This window comes from Lathamus discolor, chromosome 14, assembly GCF_037157495.1.
Source record: "Lathamus discolor isolate bLatDis1 chromosome 14, bLatDis1.hap1, whole genome shotgun sequence".
NCBI lineage: Eukaryota > Metazoa > Chordata > Aves > Psittaciformes > Psittacidae > Lathamus > Lathamus discolor.
The window spans coordinates 6180488-6200820 of NC_088897.1; the positions used below are offsets into that span (position 1 = coordinate 6180488).

Consider the following 20333-nt stretch of genomic DNA (forward strand, 5'->3'; position numbering starts at 1 on the left):
CAGTGTTTGAGATGTTTGATAGGAATGCTGGGATTTGACTTCAATTGGAAAAGTCCCCATGGAACCTTTTCTGACATCTGTTTTGTGTGAAACATGTTATTTCATACTAATTCCACTGAAAATGAATAAAACATTGTTCAGAGCTCTATTCTCTAAAGATCATTACTAGTAATAGGCAATTCCACATTTAGCATTAGCCAGTTTTGGTTGGGTCAGGAAAACATAATGGCAACATTAGCAGAGAAGATTGAGCAGTTAATACTGCAGAAGCTTTTGCAAGACTCTTTTCCCTTAGTAGAAAACAGCATCTAAGCTTGGCAGGCCAGCTTGAAGGGAATAAACAGTGGAGAGAAAAGAGATATGGAGAGCAAAGGTAATTATTAAGATGATAAAAATTTGAGTTGAGCTTGCAGTGTTAAGGCTCCAGTTAAAGAGCATCTTGCAACTTACCTGCTCCCTGTTCCTTCTGAATTCATGTGGTAGATAATCTCTCTGGGTTTTTTTCCAGGAAAACTTTGCTCTTAGCCACCTGCTGTGCTGTCAGATCACAGTTGTTTGTAGCTCCCAGGATTTTCAGACATCCTGGGCTTCCTAAATTGTACCGAGGTTATTGCCCTTCATCACTGTCGGAGTTCCCCTGCAGAAAGTGATATTTCATTGTGGTGTTGCAAGTTCTGGTTAAAACAAAATGAATTTGAGAAGCTATGGAGAAACAAACTTCATTTACTGTAAAGTAAAAAAGAGCATCTGTTGGTAGTTGCAGTGTTGCTGTTTGGACATTTCATAAGACCCCACACCTTTGTCTCATAAAGTCTAGTACTGGATAATTGGACAGGAGAAAGAAGGTGTTTAATTCTATCATGAATAGCTGTAAAATGACAAAGGCGCATGCATCCAGAAGACTAAAAAGGGAAGGTAAAGATGCTTGAGATATAAATCTGTCTCATCTGATAAGGACTTGCAGTATTTACATAATATTGATGAGATCCAGATGTTCAATAGCTTTGAGTTGGAGACACTTCCTGTATGTCTTGATTGAGTCAGAGATCAGGTACCCCATGTGGCCTGAAAAGCTCTGAAAAATGTGCAGTGCTCTTTGTTTTGTGGAAACAGGAGAACAAAGTGAAAAACTAAATTATTGCAACCCAGGGGAAGAATGAAAAGTGTCTGGTGAAATGCTTGATAGAAATTCATCATCTTTGGAAAGAATTTCCAAAATATTTCTGAACCAACTATTTAAGGTCAAAAATATCTTTGCTGGAAGGAACTGACTTTGTCAGTAAGAATCTCTTCCGGCAATGATTTTTGCTTTCTTAAACATGCTATTGAAAGCTCAGACGCTCTGTTGTGTCTTGCAGTTGTAGAATCTTAGAATCATAGAATGGTTTGGGTTGGAAAGGGCCTTAAGATTATTTAGTTCCACCCTGCTGGATGGGGGGGGTGGAATGTGGAATGGCCACAGGCAGGGACACATCACCCTAGACCATGTTGCCCAAAAGTCTGTCCAATGGGGCCTTGAACACTGCCAGGGGTGGAACATTCACCGCTTCTCTGAGCAACCTGTGCTAGTGCCTCACCACCCCCACAGTAAAGATCTTCTTCCTTGTATCTAACCTGACCTTCCCCTATTTAAGTTTGAACCTGTTACCCCTACACCCCTATCACTCCAGTTTGTGATGAAGAGTTCCTCTCCAGCATCCCTATAGGCCCCCTTCAGATACCTGAAGCTGCTCTGAGGTCTCCACGCAGCCTTCTCTACTCCAGGCTGAACAGCCCCAACTTTCTCAGCCTGTCTTTGTACAGGAAGTGCTCCAGCTCTCGATCATGCTCATGGCTTCCTCTGGGCTTGCTCGAGCAGCTCCATGTCCTTCTTACATTGAGGACACCAGAACTGCACACAGTACTCCAAGTTGGGGTCTACATGAGAGCAAAATAGAAGGGCAGGATCACCTCGTTCGACCTGCTGGTCACACTGCTTTTCATGCAGTCCAGCACATGGGTGGTTTCTGGGCTGTGAGCACACACTGAAGTCATGTTCAGTTTCTCATTGACCAACACCCCCAAGTCCTTTTCCGTAGGGCTGCTCTGAATCACTTCTCCACCCAACCTGTTGTGTGATACCATTTTAGTGGAAAAAAAAGTCCCCTTAGCTGCTGTCTCACTGTGACAATGATGGAAAGTGTGCATAGTTTTTCCCCATTTTGACACACCATTGAACACAGGTTTTGGCAGCTGCAGCATGCTTAGAATTGCTGTATGTTTTCCATTTTATTTCCCCACAGAGTACTGTGTGGCATATTGATGGTAATAAGAATGTGCTTAGTACCTGAGCATCTTGTCATACGTGCTGTACAAGTTGTCCGTGCTGTAGTGAGTGTTATCAGGAGCATGTCCCCAGGGAATACAGAATGGGGTAAATTGAAGAGACTGTGGACAGCCTGGGGAAGTTTTCAGGATTGTTATTTAATTGGGATGGTGTTCCCATATATGAACAGATGTGTATATATAGGAATCGAAGGAAGCCACACGTTATCTTGATGCCTGTGGGAAAACTAAACTGCTTTGCAGAGACTGATTACCAAAAAAGAGTATCAGCTTAGCTTTGGATAGGTCTTCAACTTTGCTGTGTGAACACGAAGTGTGTGACAAAAGAATGTCTTTACAGTAATTGGTCTGAATCCAAGGAGTTAATAATGCTGACAATTTGATCAAAATTATGCCAGTTACCTGATAACCCCTCTGAATATTGAAATATCTCTGTAGTCCACCTTGACAATTTACTCATTAAATACAAAAGTAGCTAAAAAAACCCCAAACTAGTGTGCTGATCAAAATGTGATTCAGTTTATGGTTTTTTTTTAATAGCATTTTTCTGTGTATTCACCTTTCCAAATAACCATGCCTGTGTTGTGATGTGTTTGATTTTTAATCCCTGTAGTGTTGCCATTAGAGGGAGAGCAGCATGGAAGTAGTAGCTTGAAAAGAGCCACATGGAATATTTGGCCAGTGATTGTGGGGTTTGGTAATTGAGAAAAATGAAGCTTTGACAGCTTAATGGCTCATGTAGGAACACTTGTGAGCATGCTAACAAGCAGAAGGAGACCAGGCTGTGTGGGAGCAGCTCCTCCTAAAACTGCAGCAACAGCTATTCAGAACAATATTATTTATATACTTTTGCATGGTTGCTTTGTAATATGGTATGACATGCCTTTGGCAGTGCTCCCTCTGACAAAAACCAGGCTGACATTTCATAGAATCACAGAATCGACCAGGTTGGAAAAGACTTTTAAGATCATCGAGTCCAACCGTCCCCCCAGCACTGCCAAGGCCGCCACTAACCCATGGCACTGAGGGCCTCATCTACATGGTTTGTGAACACCCAGTGATGGTGACTCCACCACTGCCCTAGGCAGCCTGTTCCAGTGCCTGATCGAAAGGGAGAGGAGATAGTTTGCTGAGTTTGTCCTGGAGTTTGATGAAGTTGAAGGTGTCTCAACTCTGAGACACTTTACTTTGGGTTACAATCTAGCATTTCACAAGTGCCCTTCAAAACCCTTGACCCAGAGCTGTCCATGTGTGTTCACCAGCTCTGTTGAGGAAAGCAGGGTTTCCCCTTTAGGCCACTAAATTCTGACTCATATTTTCCAGACTCTTACTGGTAAAGCTGATGCTAATCCATGTTCAAATCCATTGGTCAACAGAAAACACTGTCAGAGGTTGTACTGCAATCAGAACTTCATCTGGCTATACATCTGCAGTCAAAGGGGGAAATATCACAAGGTTGAAATGACACAGGAATAGAGAAATTGAGCTCCAATTGTTTTTATCATCTAAGAAGCTGTGCGCTACAGAATAGCAGCAAAAAGGGTGGCAGAAGCAATTATGTAGATTTATCCACGAGGATGCTGTTTCAAAATATAAACAGGTTAATTGGTGTAGGTGATATGCCAAGTGATTAGAATGAGGAGTTTGTGTGAGTGCAAGGCAGTATGCCAGAACACCCTTTCCCCTCTAACCAAGGTCTTATTCTTGCCCGCATCTGAAGCATGGCGTCTTGTTTCATGATATCCATGAAATTACATTAGGAAAACATAAGCTGAAACATGAAAACCAAAGTTGTCTATGTTGGTCTGAGAATGAATATTTAAACCCCTTTTGATACGGACTTGAAATTCAATTCTCTGTATTATCTGATATAAGAATTTTTTGACAACTGGAAGTGTAACAGCTTGAATTGTGTCATTTTTTCAACCTCTGTAGCTATTTAGATTCAGGTGTTTGGTGTAAGAAATAAGGTGTAAGTACACTTGCTTATTAACTCATTCTTCAAAGGCCAACCAGCATCTGGTACTGTCTACAAAAGAGTTGTGCACTTTCCTTAAAGCATTGAGATAGTACAAAAGGCTCTGAAAACATGTGCTCTCTGTTGCAGGCAGAAAATTAGATGTTAAAATTTTGCTGTTTAATCCAGCTTTCTGTGGAACACGCGATTTGATTTGGATAGCTTCTGTTTTGCAGCCTGTATTTGCTTTCAGAAATAGGATTTATGGGGATGTTTTGCAACATCAGGACTTAGAGAAATACTGGATTAAAGTAGAGGATTGCATGATGCCTCCTGACCCAGATAGTTATACATATTTGTGCTAAAACAACTCCGTGTACTGTCTCTAAGCTTTATCAAGCTTCAGTAATTGAGCTTTTCAGCACCCAGATTTAGATAATTATCAACACCAGCTGCAAGATGACTTTCCCCCAATGGTAAGGAGAGCTGCTGACTGAGCTCTCAAAGAGAAACCATTTTTGAAAGTTATTTTAGCCTGGTTTGTGAGGTTTTTTTTAGACTTGATTTAACATCTGCACAGGTTTAGGAATTAAAGATTTTATTCTATACTTTTTTCTCTGAATGTATCTATATGATTTAAGGTACAGCCTATAGTATACTCACGGAATCACACAATGGTTTGGGTTGGAAGCTCACCCAGTTCCAGCTTTCCACTAGAGCAGGTTGCTCCAAGCCCTGTCCGACCTGGCCTTTGAACACTGCCAGAGATGGGGCAGCCACAGCTTCTCAGGGCAAACTGGGCCAGAGCCTCAGCACCCTCACAGGCACCTGTGTGCAAGTGAGTAGTAAAAACACACTGTGTATTTCGATTGGCGGTAACATCGATTTGACAGGAGATTCTCAGTTTGGTTTGTAGTCTGACGTCCTCCTCTTTTCCTTACAGAGAAATGGAATGCACGAATTACAGAGTTGAGGAAGCAAGTTGAAGAGCTGTTTGAGAAAAAATACGGTATGTGTTACACTCCCTTCCAAGCAATTGCCTCTACTGCTTTGCCACCTAAATCACGTGTCTTGTTAGTTCAGGAACACACAAGTACTGACAGCACCAAAGGGTTAAATGTTATCAGAAGACTTAAATCTGGGGAAAGAAGCTTTTTCGATGAGCAGAGCAATTTCAAAATTGGCACCTAAGTGAGAAACTTTATCTTTCAGTTGTGCTGGGTTTCCTGGAGCTCCAGCATGCTCATGTCTTGGGCACCCATATTTGAGAGAGCTGCCTTTTTTTTCTGTATTTACACCAAGTTTTTAAGTGAAATGATCTTTTAAAATGGCTCTGGGGAGAGATTACTACTGATTGATTTATTTTTTTTTTTCTCTCTGGTTATTATTGATCTGCAGTGAAGCAACAATCATATATTAATGGTTCTTGGAGAGAAAAACATGCACACATCTTAGACTTTGGAATTTGTCTCTAGATGCTGCACCAGATGTATTTTATGTCCACATATCACAGCCTAAAACTGTATCATCAAAACTTTCTAAACAAGCAGTGGTGCTCCCTTTCTGTGAAAAGTGGAATTGCTTTCATAATGGAACTTGTGATTTGGAGTTACTACATGTTTTGGGTGTGACTAGCATCTCAGCCCACTGAAAGCAACTCATACCAAGTAAAAACAGTTTAGAATCTGATTCACAGTATTTTAATTGCTCTAGAAAGAAGCATCATCTGGGTAAATTGCTTTAATTTGGGTTTTGGTGTTTGCACATAACCAGCCTAAAAATCTCCTGTGGAGTCTGTTGAATACAGAGCTATTCTTGACTCTCCATAGCAGGCCATATGGTCTTAAATTATCCCCCTTTTCCCTGTGGATGACAACATTTCATTAATTCACAAACCAGTTCCATATCAGATTCTTTCTGTCTGTATGGGCATGCAATTTCCCATTTACTGAAATGAGTTATGGATATCCAGCATTCCTAGAATGCTGCTCAGATTTGTTTGCTTCTGTAGCTCCAAAGTGTTCTAGCAGTGTCAGTCACTGTCATCCGTTGCAACTGACATGTATGAAAATAGATTTAGGTTTGTGTTTAGATGTACACTAAATGGGATTACTTTTTAGTGTGGCTCATAAATATAGTCTTAATATATAAAAACAAAATCTATATTCAAGAGGATTTCTATTGTAAAACATGTGAGGTTACAAATCTAAGAGTCCTCATTGCAATGCTGATCATGTTTTTAGGCTGTCTGAAGAGCATTTGCTAAAACATTTGCTGATTTAAGAGAAATAAAGATTTTTCACTTGTAAAAATGTAGTCACTTATTTAAACAGACAGGATTTTTGTTACTCTGAAGCCGTTTTTACTTGATGCTATGTAGTGATCTAGATGTCCTTGATCTTTTTTCCTGTGGCTGTGGTTCACAAACTATCATTTCCATCTGAGGCTTGTCTGCTGAACTTGTTATGCTTCTCACCACTTGACACAGCAGCCTCCAGGGCTGAAAGTAGCTTTTTTCCCCCCATTTCTTGGAAGAGGAATATGACTGCAATAAAAATCTAATTTAGTGAAGAACTGGTGTGATACACTGATACACAACAGCTCTTTCAGTGATTGTTCTGCAGCTCCTTTAACACTAGTCTGGACAGGGTTTCTTCTCTGTTTGCAAAGAGTCATCTTTAGGTTCATGTCCGTCTCTGTATGAATGGATTCTCTCTCCAGTTTTGGCCATCTTATATTTGGCAGCTGAAACTAAGTCTAGTTGAAACACAGTTCTTAGAGTCTTCACAGACCTCTTAGAGTATTATCAGAATATAAGACTTAGACACATGCAGTATTTTCAAAGCTTCCCTGTTTTATGATAAACATGCCTAGGAACTGTTATGCTCCCAAGTGGTTCAAAGAGTATGTTACTCAAATGCCTTTAAAACCCAAAGCGTCTTACTGCTTTTAAGAATTTGTGAGTTAATATAAGCATTTTGTATCTACCACTGTCAGAACCACAGGCTGCTTTCACGTTTCCTTAAATTGCTTGAAAAGGTGCCCTGTGGGTAGTTTTGCTTTCAGAAATGGCACAACATCACTGTACTCTAAAATTGGCCTTAGCTTTGCTGTTCTTTCTTCAAATAGTTTCTTGTATCTAATTGCTGGAGCAAAACAACAGGATGTACCAAACTTTGCAGACCAGTCAGATGGTAATAGAGAGTTCTTGTATGGCCTGCAGGATTAACATACCCCTGTGAGCATAAAGAAAACAGTCCTCTTGGTATTTGCAAGCCACGATGCCTCTGTTTGCCAGCTTTATAGGTGTGTTGATATGAGTACAGTCCTTATAACCTGAAGAAATACACTGAAGTTATATTCCAGCTGTGGGCGAATCTTACTTGTTTTCATTTACTTCAAAGATTTCATTAGTAGGGCCATGCTTTAGAAGTGTACTGTTTATTTCATTCGTGATTCCTTGGCTTTGTAAAATATACCAAAGCTTTAGGAATTCACTCAAAAGAAGGCATGTGTGCCGCTCCTCCAAGGCATTAATGACTCTTGTAACCCGGTAGTAGCAATGAATAGTAATAATCAGAGCTAATGAACTGAAACATGCGTGGTGTATAATTAAGTCCAGATAACTTCATCTGTCAAAATGTGCTGTTAAACAAAACCAAAATACTGCTAAACTTTACTATAGCAGGTGAAGTCTCTGTTATTAAATGTTTACAGGGTAAAGGGAAAAGCCAATCTGCATATGTAAGCAGGTGTGCAGCTTGTTTACTGTAAATTAGAGTAATTTTGCTATAAAACAAAACCAGCCCCCTTCAGTGAATGCTTGCATGTTTGAATGTGTTGAGGGCGTTATTACCTGTTGCTGGTTTAGTGATCATAAACAGATAATTTGAGCAGAGCCACAAGCTGGTCTTAATGATTTTATTCTCCTTTTTTCTTGAAGCACAAGCTATACAAGCAGAAGGTCCAGTGTCTGTCCCATACCCACTCTTCCAGTCACATGTGGAAGACTTATACGTGGAAGGGCTGCCAGAAGGAATTCCCTTCAGGCGGCCATCTACCTACGGCATTCCCCGTCTTGAGAGGATACTTCTAGCAAAGGAGCGAATCCGGTTTGTGATTAAAAAGTAAGGAATTTTGTGTTTGTGTCCCTGTATTACTCATTGTTTTCTGCTGAATCCACTCTGCTTCATTTTGTTTTCCAGAACTTCCAGACTTGAGTGGTGGCTGAGATCTAGACAGGTCTCTTCAATAATACGGACTTCTTGTAATGGACAGATCTCTTTGTACTATTTTAATCTCTGATACTTGTTGAAAGCCATTGACTTGGGGATATTTTATGCTGTCTGAGGATCCTGGCCTAAATTTCAGCTTGTGCTTTTATTTTTTTCTTGCCGGAATGCTGTATCAAGGTGTCTATGGCTGTATCTGCATATAGCACCTCCCAGGGCTGGCTTGAGGACAAAATAGCTACTGGTTCCTGTGATTTACTTGGATCCATATCCTTATGTGTCTGGAGGTAGATCATCAGATACATGAAGGGAGGGGACCTTAGATGTATGTAGAAACTGCTTGAGGGCTCCACTGCCTGCCATAGCAAGCCTGGCAGGGTATTGTCTGCCTTAAAAGTGAGGACATGAGATGCTCTGGGCACTTTTCTTCCTCTTTTCCTCCTTTCTTCCCTTGGTGTCTTTTCTAAAAGAACCCTGACATTACTTTCTGCAAAAAGGCAGGTGGGATTAGAAGGGAGCTTGGACGGAGCCTGAATTAAGGATATGCAGGGAGAGCTGCCAACACCTGTAGATGCTGAGTGCTGGATCTCAGAGCTGCAGAGCACTTTGAGACCCAGTACTGCGGGAATGACTGTGGCAGACTGATCCGCAGCTTTGGTTGTGGGTGGATATTTACCTTTGACAGTTTTGTGCTTCACTTCAGACAGATGTGATGTTTCACACCACAGAAGCTTCATTTACAGCTTAAATAGAGCTTCTGTGACTAACAGCTGACATTTTACTGTTGTTCTGTGCTGTAGCCAAGTGTTTTTCAAGTGAATAGCAACGTGCTGATTGCAGTGGTCAGGTTCATGTCTCTGCATGCTGCCTTTAGCACACATGCTAGCTTCTCAAACTTAGATGTGTATATTCATCTGTACGTCATCCTAATGCCTAGAGGTAACCAGAATAGATGAGAGTAGATATACCTTTGTCTCACTTGTCAAAAAACAGTTCAGCTCAGTGAGAAATGTCAGAATTTTTATATTTTTGTGGTTTTCATATAGGTAAAACTCAATATATTTGGGAAACAGAAATATCTGCTTTGAGATTTTCATTTTTTAAGGTTAAATTTTTGTTTGGATCTTTGCTTCTAATGAAGTGCATCTCAGGCTTAAGAGATAGTTTTAATGTCATCTGCATGTTAACATGAAATGTTATGACTTGGGTGTATATGGTAATGGGCATGAAAAATGTTTTTGTCAGTAGGGTTTCAACCAGCTCTAGAACACTTTTTGGTGTTAACTGGAATTTAATGTTGGGGGTCTTGATGTCCCCTGTTTTGTTTTAGTCTTCTGATCCTTCAGTGGTAACCTGAGGCTGTAACTACTGGTTTATCAAAGTGTGTGTCACTGCTGAAGCGTGTATCTTTCATCTTTTAGGCATGAACTTTTGAATTCAACACGAGATGATGTGCCATTGGACAGACCTGTTGCAGGAGATACGTGTGAGTTGTACAAGTACAGTATGATTTCCTGTTACTCATCTTCATGGTGGTGTCTATAGTAGTCACCATCATAGTAGTTTCTACCATCTATTTATACTAATAACACATTGCAAATAGTTCCTCTTGTTTCGCATCTCCTTTAGCTACCAGGTGAAAGCAATATTCCCCTGACTGTACAAGCCAGTGTTACTAACACTCTTATCCAATGATTTGATTCAGCTGGCCAGAAGAAAAAACAATGAGCTAGGTGTTACTCTGTTGAGATATGGAGAAAAAGCAAAGTTGATAGAGTTTACTGTCTAGAAAACTGTATGATGGAATAATTGATTTATAAGGTACTTATCAAAATCAGATTTAACTGAAATGAGTAATGAACATAGTGGCTACAGTAACATTTATTATTGTAGACTCTGACTTGCTTTGATTGTGGGACTTTTTATTTTTCCATTTTCACACAGCAGTGCAAAGAAAATGCATTCTAACCAGTTTTGCAGCAGATGCATGCTCTACAGTGGCAGCCGTGAACTCATTTCCCTTCAAGCTGGGAGAAAAAATTTCAGTATAGAAAGCAAAAACACAAGTTTTGAAATAGTGGTGTTTCTGCATAGGCAATAGTTCATAAATTACTTTTCTGGACTTGTTTGGGTTTTTTTTACTTCAGTTGTATTCTACTGTCTCTTGGGCTTCAGGGCGGTTTTTTAATTGTCCAATTAAACCAAGTGTTGAAAGCTTCTGTGCCTGAACCAATGGTAGCAGACAAATTGCTCCCAACCCCAAAATGCTAAGTGGCAACCTCAGCCTGGTTGAACTGTGAATTTTTACTAGTACCAGAGAAATTCTTGGTTCAGATAAGGATGCAAGCATATAAATGGTAGTATCTGCACTACTGCAGCACCATTATATTCTGTTATATACCATAGTCTTCTGTTGTAAAAAGCATATCAAAGACTGTACTTAAAGTGGACATTACAGATATAATTTATGTCATGAGGGTGTCACTTTAACATGTGTGTAGGAATTAAACTTTTCCTGCAGTCTAAGTTAACCTAGTGTCTTGAGTCTTAATAACCTGCTGTTCCTTCGAGCACCAAATTTGACTACAAAAACAGTAGGTAGGCTGATGACTGAGTCATAAACCTAACTGTACTCTTATGTAGGTTTTAAAATAAGCCTTTTTCTCTGTTGTTTTTGTTGTATTTAATATGGTTATACTGATTATGAAGACAAAGCAGGTACACTACATGTCCCATAAAACCCCTGTAGCTAAGAGAACTTGTGGTAACTCATTTTAATGGCACAGTGTTATGCAGAGTCACTCTACGTTGCTTGTCTTCACTAGCTTGTAATGATAGTATGTGTGCCCCCTGCATTATTTCTGAGAGAACATCTGTGAAAGCTGTTGATCCTGTCATGGAGATAAGAAGACAGGAGCTGTCTGAGCCTCCTTTCCTTCAGTTTTCTTATCTCCCTGTTTGGATTCCCTCTTTCCCAGTAGCTCTGCTGCTCGTTGTGTCTGCTGCCATCTCAGGAGAGAGCTATGGAGCACCAGCCCCTGCTCTCAGCTCCTTGTGGATCCATGTCCAGTGTCCTGCTCTGTCCATAGCCCCTGCTAGCTTGTGTCCTGAGAGGAATGGGATGAGTACAGAAGCTATATTTTGGTTGGCAGAAGGAAGATGATTTGCATTTGCATTCCTGTGGGAAGTAGGCTTGTCAGGAAGATTTTATAAAATGGCCTCAGCTCTGATGCCCTGAGAAGACTGATACTGGCTCCAAGAAAAGCCAGTCAAGCAGTAATGATTTGGTTCAGGAATGGCTGGGGAAGCATAAGCTAGGTTTTCCTAGTTCCAAGTTGAATCCATACTTCTTCCGCATAGTATTTTCTGTGTTATCGGGAAATGCAGGATGGTTGTGCATGCTATAAGCTGAATGACTGCAAATACAACCAAAATGATAGGGAATGTTATTTTTGTTCTGTGTCACTCTCAAATGCAGTGAAAGAGGAGTGGCTTGCCAGAATGACCAAACTGAGAAAGACGGTAGATCAACTCTTCCGTAAAAAGTTTGGTGAGTTCAGTATTACTATTTTCTTTTCTGGCTTTGTATTTCTTGAAGGTTGCTTTCCTTATTTCCTTTGACCATCTACATGAAAGAGACGTTTTATCAGTGTTTTCAAGTATTTACAATCCTGGCACTTAAGTGAAGAACAATGTATTTCTTTACTGCTTATGCAGCCAGGGAAATTCATAGTTTAAAAAAGTATGTCTTGTATGTACAGCTCTTCTCAATGCTCTCAGTTCCATCCTGTTTGGTTCATTTTTCCTTTGATGGGGAATAAAACAACCATTTACTTATTTATATCCATTAGTATTAGAACACTTCTGGGTGAATTTTCATGTTCTCTCCAATATAAAAAAAATAGTCAACTTCAGAAAAGCTAGAATAAAATGTTGTGTCATGCTTTATAATAGATTAAAACCTTCAGATCAAACCATTGCTTTATGCCCCAGTGAGGAACCCAGTAATCTTCAGTTAGCATTGGTCCTGCCCAATAGCAACATGATACAATAGGGTAGATTTTTATGGTTTTGATGTGCTGAGATTTGGACTCTCTTGGGTTTAGATATCCTACATTGTCCCAGGTTCTGAGATGATGATTACAACAGCCTGAAGAATCAGTACCTTAGCTAACTTTTAGTAAAGGTTTATTGCCAAACTGTCTGGTTATTGATGTATCTTGTTCTCAACAGCTGAGGCCTTGGGGAGCACTGAGCCTAAAGCTGTTCCATACCACAAATTTGAGTCCCATCCTAATGACCTCTATGTCCAAGGGCTGCCAGATAACATCCCCTTTAGGAGTCCTTCCTGGTATGGAATCCCTCGCCTAGAAAAAATCATTCAAGTGGGCAACAGAATAAAGTTTGTGATCAAGAGGTATGTGTTTTAATACATGAACATGTTTGGGGTTGGGGTTGTATTGTTTTGGTTGTTAGGATTTTTATTTTAACAAAGAGGCCCAACAAAGCTTCCTTCATGTCATCAAGGAGTTGACTTCATTAAGTCATGAAGCATTCAGTTTCTCGTTAGCAAATAGGCAGATTAAATATTCTCCATTATAAAGTAGCTATATGCAGTCTGGGCAAGTCTTCCAAAATATCTTTGTAGAATGTTCACAAGTGTGAAATGCATAATAGAAAAAAACAAACTTTTCCATTCTTTTCAGGGTAGGTAATGGTATTTAATTAATGTCAAGAATGGGCAGATTATTTGTTTTCTGGTTGCAGGCCAGAGCTTCTAACTGTCACTTCAACTGAAGTTATTCAACCCAGGTCAAACACCCCAGGTAAGACAGGTGCTGTCTCCAGGTGGGAATGGAAGGGTTTGGTGGGGAAACACATTTGGATCAATGTCACAGTTTTCAAGAAGTATGACGAGTGTGCTGACATGCTCTTCGTGAGGTCTGAAAAGAATAAGTTGATCATTATGAGCATGGATGGCTTTTTGCCACAAATGTAGAGCAGAAGGAGAAGGCAGCGTTGGGGTTGGTTTGGGGGGGTTTTGTGGGGTTTGTTGGTTAGTTTTGTTGCCAAAATCCTGATTGTCACCAGATTTGACAATGAATTAATAACAGCATGTGTCAATGGTAGCAGTAAAAAAACCCAGCTAATAGAATCCTCTTTCTGAAAGAACTGATGTGCAAGGATCATGATTCTTAAAACTCAGACTGTTGGCATGATCAGAATGATGTTTCTTTTTTTACTAGTTATTTCACTGTATTTTTCACTAACTTCTCAGTGAGCCTGGTATTACCAATGCCCACAGAGCTTACCAGGGTCCAGGCAAACACAGCAAACGTTCTCTTGGGATAGAGCCCAGTGAAAACCATTTCTCCCAGGCAGCAGCTGTCTTATTACAGATGCAAACTTCATGTTGCTAAAGAATATTATACCTTTTTTAAATCAAAATACTATTCAGTTGCAAAGTCATAATCCTGTGCCCTCAACAGTGTGTGAACAACATTTTAATTTCTTAAGGTACATTAGTCAGTCTGATTCCTTTGTTGGTAAGACCACAACATGTGAACAGTATAAACACATGTGCAGGTGTTAAGCAGCTGTGAGATCTATCGAGTGAGTAGGCCAGATTGCAAAAAATATTAATGCATCTTGCCTTGAAAAATCCTAGAAGCTAGAAATAAACTAGGTTAGGTAATTTGTTAGTCCTAAATATGATTTGGAAACAAAAAAAGTCCTGTATAGCTTCCTTCATGTGTGCTTTCCACAGCTCTGGTTTTACCTCAGGAGCAGATAATTGTTATTTGTGGGCTATGATGAAAAAAGTAATGAATTCTGATGCTGTTTGTCAGAAAAGAAGTGCTTTTTATTGCAGCTAGTATTCTTTGCTTTCTCCTCTGGCTAGTGCTCCTGTACTTGGCTTTTATTTACAATAGAGAACAGGAGTGAAGATATATATATATTTTTTAAATGCTAATCAAAATGTTTAGCATGGCACTCCTTAAACCCTCATCTTCTGTTCTAAAGAGTGTTATTATGCACAATGATGAATTAATTCCAGTTTGTAAAAGCCACTAGAATAATTTCTTCCTGTGTTTGAAGGTTCTGAAGATCAAGTTCTCCTGCTTGGGCCAATGACTGAAATACGTAACTACATTTAAACAGATTTTTCCATTATGTAGAAGGAATTACGTGTATCGTTTAAGCTGTCATTAATAATCATTCTTCATTGTGTGGCCTTGTCGACTGTGATTGTGTTGATAGTTTTACAAGTTACTGTGTTAAAAGAAATGTGTTTGAATGTCTCTCTTTATCTAGAATTTGGTAATATTCTGACATATATCTGGTTTTCAGTGAAAGAAGATTGGAACATCAGGATCGCAAAGCTAAGAAAGCAAGTAGAAGAGATATTTAATACGAAGTTTGGTAAGTTAAATGTTAAATGAACTGTTTCATAATTCTGCTGCATTTTAAAACTCTTCTGAAAAAAAATAATTTACTGTACTTATTTAAACATCAGAAATGGGTACATTTCTGTACTGTGGGTACATTTCTGGGACTGATATGGAAATCTTGACTCCTCTTACCTATGTTTTACTGACTCTTCCCTATAACTGACATAAATGACTTTATAACAACATCCTAGGCCTAAGAAAGTTCTCAGAAGAAAATATTAGGCACTGCAGGCTTAGGTGTTACCTGTAACAAGATGAACTGAGTCCCCATTTGCAGATATTCTACAGAAAATAATAGAAAATCTGATTAAATATTTCTCTTGGGTTTGTTTCTTATTATCTGAGTAGCAGGGCTTCTGTAAGCCAAGCTTCTTAAAATCACTTGAGATAAAATACCACCCATTTGAATGTGTGAACTCTCATTAAATCTCTATTTACAGGCCAAGCTCTGGGGCTTTCAGAGGCAGTAAAAGTTCCCTATCCTGTATTTGAATCAAACCCTGAGTACTTGTACGTTGAAGGCTTGCCAGAAGGAATCCCCTTCCGGAGTCCCACATGGTTTGGAATTCCACGCCTTCAAAGAATTGTCCGTGGAAGTGCCAAAATCAAATTTGTTGTTAAAAAGTATGTTTGTAATTCAGTTACTTTTACTCCTGATTTTGAAGTTATTTGATTTGCTTTAGGCTTTAAATACTACCTAAATTCTGTTTGTATGAAACAGAACATTTTGCATGTAATTTATCTCATGAAAGGATATACTGTCCTTAATAAATTTATATAGATGTATGAATTGCAGAATTCATGCTGGAAGGATCTGACGAGTAAATGGTCTTGTTCCTGGAAGCTTTTCTCTCCCCCCCCCCCCTTTTTTTTTTCTTTCTTTCTTGCTTTTCTTCAAATAAATCCAGAAGAAAATTCCAGGGTATAAAATGTAGCTTAAAAGTTGTCAAACCTTTTGTAGTTATAGTAGATGGAGAGTCACCCATGCTTCTAGCAGAATTTCATTTTAGAGAGCTGATGTTATGTAAATTGGAGCTCAACTGAATTCCAAGAAATTCATAGCATTTGGCTGTGTGATTTTTTGTGCATGTGTAATTGATTAGATCATGTCCTGTTCAACTTTTAGGCCTGAGCTTGTCACCTCCTATTTGCCTCCAGGACTGGCTAGTAAAATAAACACTGAAGGTAAACAATTAAGTATTATTTGCTGCCATCAATTCACAAATACTTATTTTCCTCTTCCTTAGCAGACTGAGAGGTCTTTGAAAAATAGGGGTGTTGCAAACAAAAGGCATTATTTAAGATGACCTAACATAATAGCCTCTAAACCTGCTGTTATTAGAGAAAGTTATGCAAAACAAGTTTAATCTACTTCTTTTAGTTAAGATTATTCCAATACAGAAAATGGAATTTACCCAGTTTCAACAACTTTCATTTTGCTATTAATGGCCTAAACCGTAAGTAATTTAGAGCTGTGAACTGAAGGAAATAACAAGTTTTGTTAGAAAAGAATAAAAAAAAAATTCTTTTGTCATAAAAGATTCAGAAGTTAACAGTTTTGTTAATAAAAAGTTCCAAAGCTGTCCTTCACACTCAGAAACAACAAAGTCTTCTGTTCTGAGTTAGTGGAGTGAAAGTTGAGGTGTGATACCTGCCTTTTTTGAGTGTATTAAGCTTCGTTTTTAAGGCTGTGCCTCCGTGTTGTTCAGGATTTACAATGCAGACTGTACTTAGTACAGGCACAAGTGATTCTTCAGTCTGCTGGAGCTTGCAGAATCCACCTGCTTTTTCATTGCTGGCGCAGGATTTACATTATAGACAGTTTGTACATTACACCTTATGTTGATTTCCAGCAATGAGTCCAGAGAGTTCAGAAAGATCACAAAGGCCTGTGGGTAACTCAACTGTTCCAGAGATTGAAGTTACTGTTGATGAAGGTATGGAAGAAGTATTGTTAAATATTATTCTAATGTTCTTCTATTCTTCTGATGTTTTCTGTTGTTCTCAGTTTTCAAAGCCCATAATTAACACCTCATATGAACCTCATGTGGCAAACACGGTTTTATTTTTCATTTTTGAATAATTGTGTCAATGATAGTTATGTAAAATGTTGGAGTTTGACAGCTTGCTTGGGCCTTTCATTCCAAGTGGAGATGTGGGACTGACATAGACCTAAGCTGAGAAATGACAGACGTGATCAGTAGTGTCAAATGCTTAAATACAGCCTATAAGAACTTTTTGAGGGGTTGTTTATTCTACTTCTGATTCAGAAGTTTTCTCTAGTAATCAAGTTTGATGTGTTGTTCTTTTCATATGATGGCTTGCTTGTGCTGTCTGCATGAATATCTGTACCGCCTTTTTACAGGTCCTAATAAAGCACAAACAACAGATGCTCGACCCAATTCTCAAACCAATGGGTCCAATATGACTCCCAAGCCACGAAGAAGAGAGTTTTCTTTTGGTAAATATTGTGGGAATTAGCACACATGCATTCTATTAATGTTGGTATTGAAATTTCTGGTGATTGCTTATAAGAGAGATTTTTAATTCATATTTTGTTGTACAGTTAGTGAATGACTGAAGTTCTTGTTTTCATGTAAATTCAGGTCTTCGTCATGTAGAATAATCTGCATCAGAGAAATCCTGGATGCTCTATGGAGAATGCTGTACAAATGCAGTGCTAGTCCATTAGCTCTTATTAATGTAGGTTCAGAATCAGTCCCTTTCTGCTTCTGCTCTGTTATTTCAGTGCTGCAGATCCTTGAAGGACTTTTCTGGTGCACAGCACCTCCAGAGCACAGAAACCCAGCTGAGATCTGATGTCGTGCATGAACTTGATAAGCTGATTTTGCACAATCACCATTATAGGCCTCTCCAGTTCTGGAAAATCAGTATAGGAAAAGCCAGACAGGACTAGAAGTCATATAGTTGTGTTTATACTTATATAGAAGTTTGTTGTATTTCATTTATTGTATTTGTGTGTATGCTTTTTTTTAGCCCTATGATCATAAAACACAAATCAAAGGAATTCTTTATTCCTACTGAGTAGGAGTTTAAAATTAATGTAAGACACTGATTTGGTGCAACTCCTCCTTTTGGCATGGGTAGTATTTGTATTCAGAGTTAGGTACAGTTTTCTTAGACTTGTTTGTTATTGTTAGAAATAGCCTTTTAAAAAACAAGAAGTCTGCAGCTATTTAAACTTTCAGCTGGGTTTCTCATTTTGTAGACCAGCTACAGACCACTTTTTGCAGCCACAAGTAAACTGGTTTAGGAAATGCTGCTGATTTCTGCCAGAAACAAAATGTCTAGCTAGATGGACACTTAATCTTACCCACTGAGGATGAAACTATGCTAGAATTTGTGGCTCTTTAGAGAGAGGCATGTTTCTGGGCTGTGCCACTGAGCATGTGAAGAACTTTCTGCCTCTATTTTGGGTGCTGGTTCAGATGAATAAATTTTATGCTGCCTGATACTGTAAATTTGGATCACCTTTGGTTTAATTTCAATTTTTTATCATCTTTGCTTTATCTAGTAGCAGTATCTTTCAAAGCTTCAGGAAAATGAGGATTGATATGGATATAGGTTTAGACTGCAGCAGAGTGTTTCAGTACTGTTTGCAGAGTGAAAGCCACTTTGCACATTTTACTGTCATAGTAAATAGGTTATCAAGCATAAAAAAATTATTAAACATTTGTTAAAATGCTCATCAAGGACTGATGCATTGTGTGTGTGTTGATTTAATTCTTCCAATTTCTTCCTGGCAGAGGCGTGGAATGCCAAAATTACTGACTTAAAGCAGAAAGTTGAAAATCTTTTTAATGAAAAATGTGGTAAGTTTATTGATTCCTTTTTACTGAGATGTCTTTCATATGAACAGGCAGTTAGATGTATGAGAGAGATGTTTACATGTTCACATGTTTATTCCAAAGGTCCTGCAGTCCTTGCATACTGTAGGCAATTTCTTAACCTAAATTCATTCTCATGTAGTTTGCTTGCAATTCTGCATCACATTTCCACTACTTACTTTATTTGGGTTTGGAAATTGATAAATTGTAGTAGTTGGATTACTACTTCTAGACATTTTGAATCCACATCCTGGAGCATCTTTTTAAGCTTTCTTCATTCTGCTTATGAGTCGGGACTTTGTATGACTTCAGCCTCAGCATAACTGAAAATGTTATGGATGGTATCTGGAGAGACATGTTCCAGTGTATCCCAGTGCTGCTTCTAGTGCATGCTGTTTGAAAGCTAATCACTTCTGAAAGTATTGACTTCTCATTATTCTTCTGAGTTTGGGTTTTTAGCACAAAAGCACTAATCTCAAACGGCCTTTGTGCTATACTCTAGAAGAGATAGGGACAGAATGCATTGCCCTTAAAGTGGAGTACAGATGGCATAGTCTTGTATACATACCAAGCCAGTGGCGTGATCTGGGTGCAAATAGTTCATTTTCAACTGCAAACTCTGATCAGATTTACTGCAACAGAATGAGTTATGTTTAAGACTGTTAATTTTATTCCTGCCTACTCATAGCTGTCACCAAACATATGGTTTCACATAATCTTGTCATGTATGTGCCAACTATTACATACTGCTTCTACCTGAGGTTTTCCTTTTTATATGCACATCAGTTATCTCACTGGTCACTTATTGCTCTGTTGTATTTCAGGTGAAGCTTTGGGGCTGACTGAACCGGTGAAGGTGCCATTTGCGTTGTTTGAATCCTCCCCAGAGATTTTCTGTGTGGAAGGGCTACCTGAGGGGGTGCCATTCCGCCGACCTTCTACTTTTGGAATTCCAAGACTAGAGAAGATCCTGAGAAACAAATCTAAGATAAAATTCATTATTAAAAAGTAAGATTCCCATATGTCTTCAGTAATCCGTTCTATGAGAATTGAAATGTAGACCAAAAAATGAAATTGGATTCCTAGTTGCTAAATTACTCCATAAAATACACACTGGGATACTCTCAGTAAATGAGGAAATGGTCAGAAAGCTCTTGTAGAGGTGGAGTGAGATACAGTAAGTTCTTTGTTCTGAAAGTCACTCACAACCTGGTTTGGGAAGGAAGAGCAAGGCTAGATTCCTTGCTCTTTCATTTCAGTTATCACATCATTGGTTTAGTTCTGGCTGTGTGGAGCAGTTAGGGATTACTCATAAAACTTGCTGGCAGTTTTTATGAGCTGAGAGGTGGAGATTCATATGTTGGGGGTTGTAAGAATTTACTTTTCTTGTCTACAATAAGTTTAGATGTGCCAGTGGCATGAGAAGTTGTGGAGCCTCTCAGCCATTGCATTCTTGGCTATTTGGCTGAGAGGATATCCCTTAGTTCCTGTCTTTAGTAAATTGCTGTTAGAAAGTTGC

General features: G+C 39.0%; 1 protein-coding gene across 17 annotated transcripts in view; it reads left to right on the forward strand.

Annotated features, from left to right (window-relative positions):
* GTF2I (general transcription factor IIi) overlaps nucleotides 1-20333 on the forward strand; it is a 74811-nt gene that overhangs the window by 41373 nt on the left and 13105 nt on the right. For 14 of the 17 annotated variants that reach the window (XM_065694791.1, XM_065694779.1, XM_065694781.1 and 11 more), the window contains 14 exons: nucleotides 5226-5291; nucleotides 8226-8409; nucleotides 9936-10000; nucleotides 11993-12064; nucleotides 12748-12931; nucleotides 13282-13340; nucleotides 14614-14658; nucleotides 14866-14937; nucleotides 15407-15590; nucleotides 16093-16151; nucleotides 16820-16903; nucleotides 17332-17427; nucleotides 18734-18799; nucleotides 19639-19822. In XM_065694791.1, the coding sequence (XP_065550863.1) occupies nucleotides 5226-5291; nucleotides 8226-8409; nucleotides 9936-10000; nucleotides 11993-12064; nucleotides 12748-12931; nucleotides 13282-13340; nucleotides 14614-14658; nucleotides 14866-14937; nucleotides 15407-15590; nucleotides 16093-16151; nucleotides 16820-16903; nucleotides 17332-17427; nucleotides 18734-18799; nucleotides 19639-19822 (1420 nt within the window). The remainder of the gene's footprint in view (nucleotides 1-5225; nucleotides 5292-8225; nucleotides 8410-9935; nucleotides 10001-11992; nucleotides 12065-12747; nucleotides 12932-13281; nucleotides 13341-14613; nucleotides 14659-14865; nucleotides 14938-15406; nucleotides 15591-16092; nucleotides 16152-16819; nucleotides 16904-17331; nucleotides 17428-18733; nucleotides 18800-19638; nucleotides 19823-20333) is intronic. The other 3 variants (XM_065694785.1, XM_065694786.1, XM_065694784.1) reach the window with 2 other exon arrangements.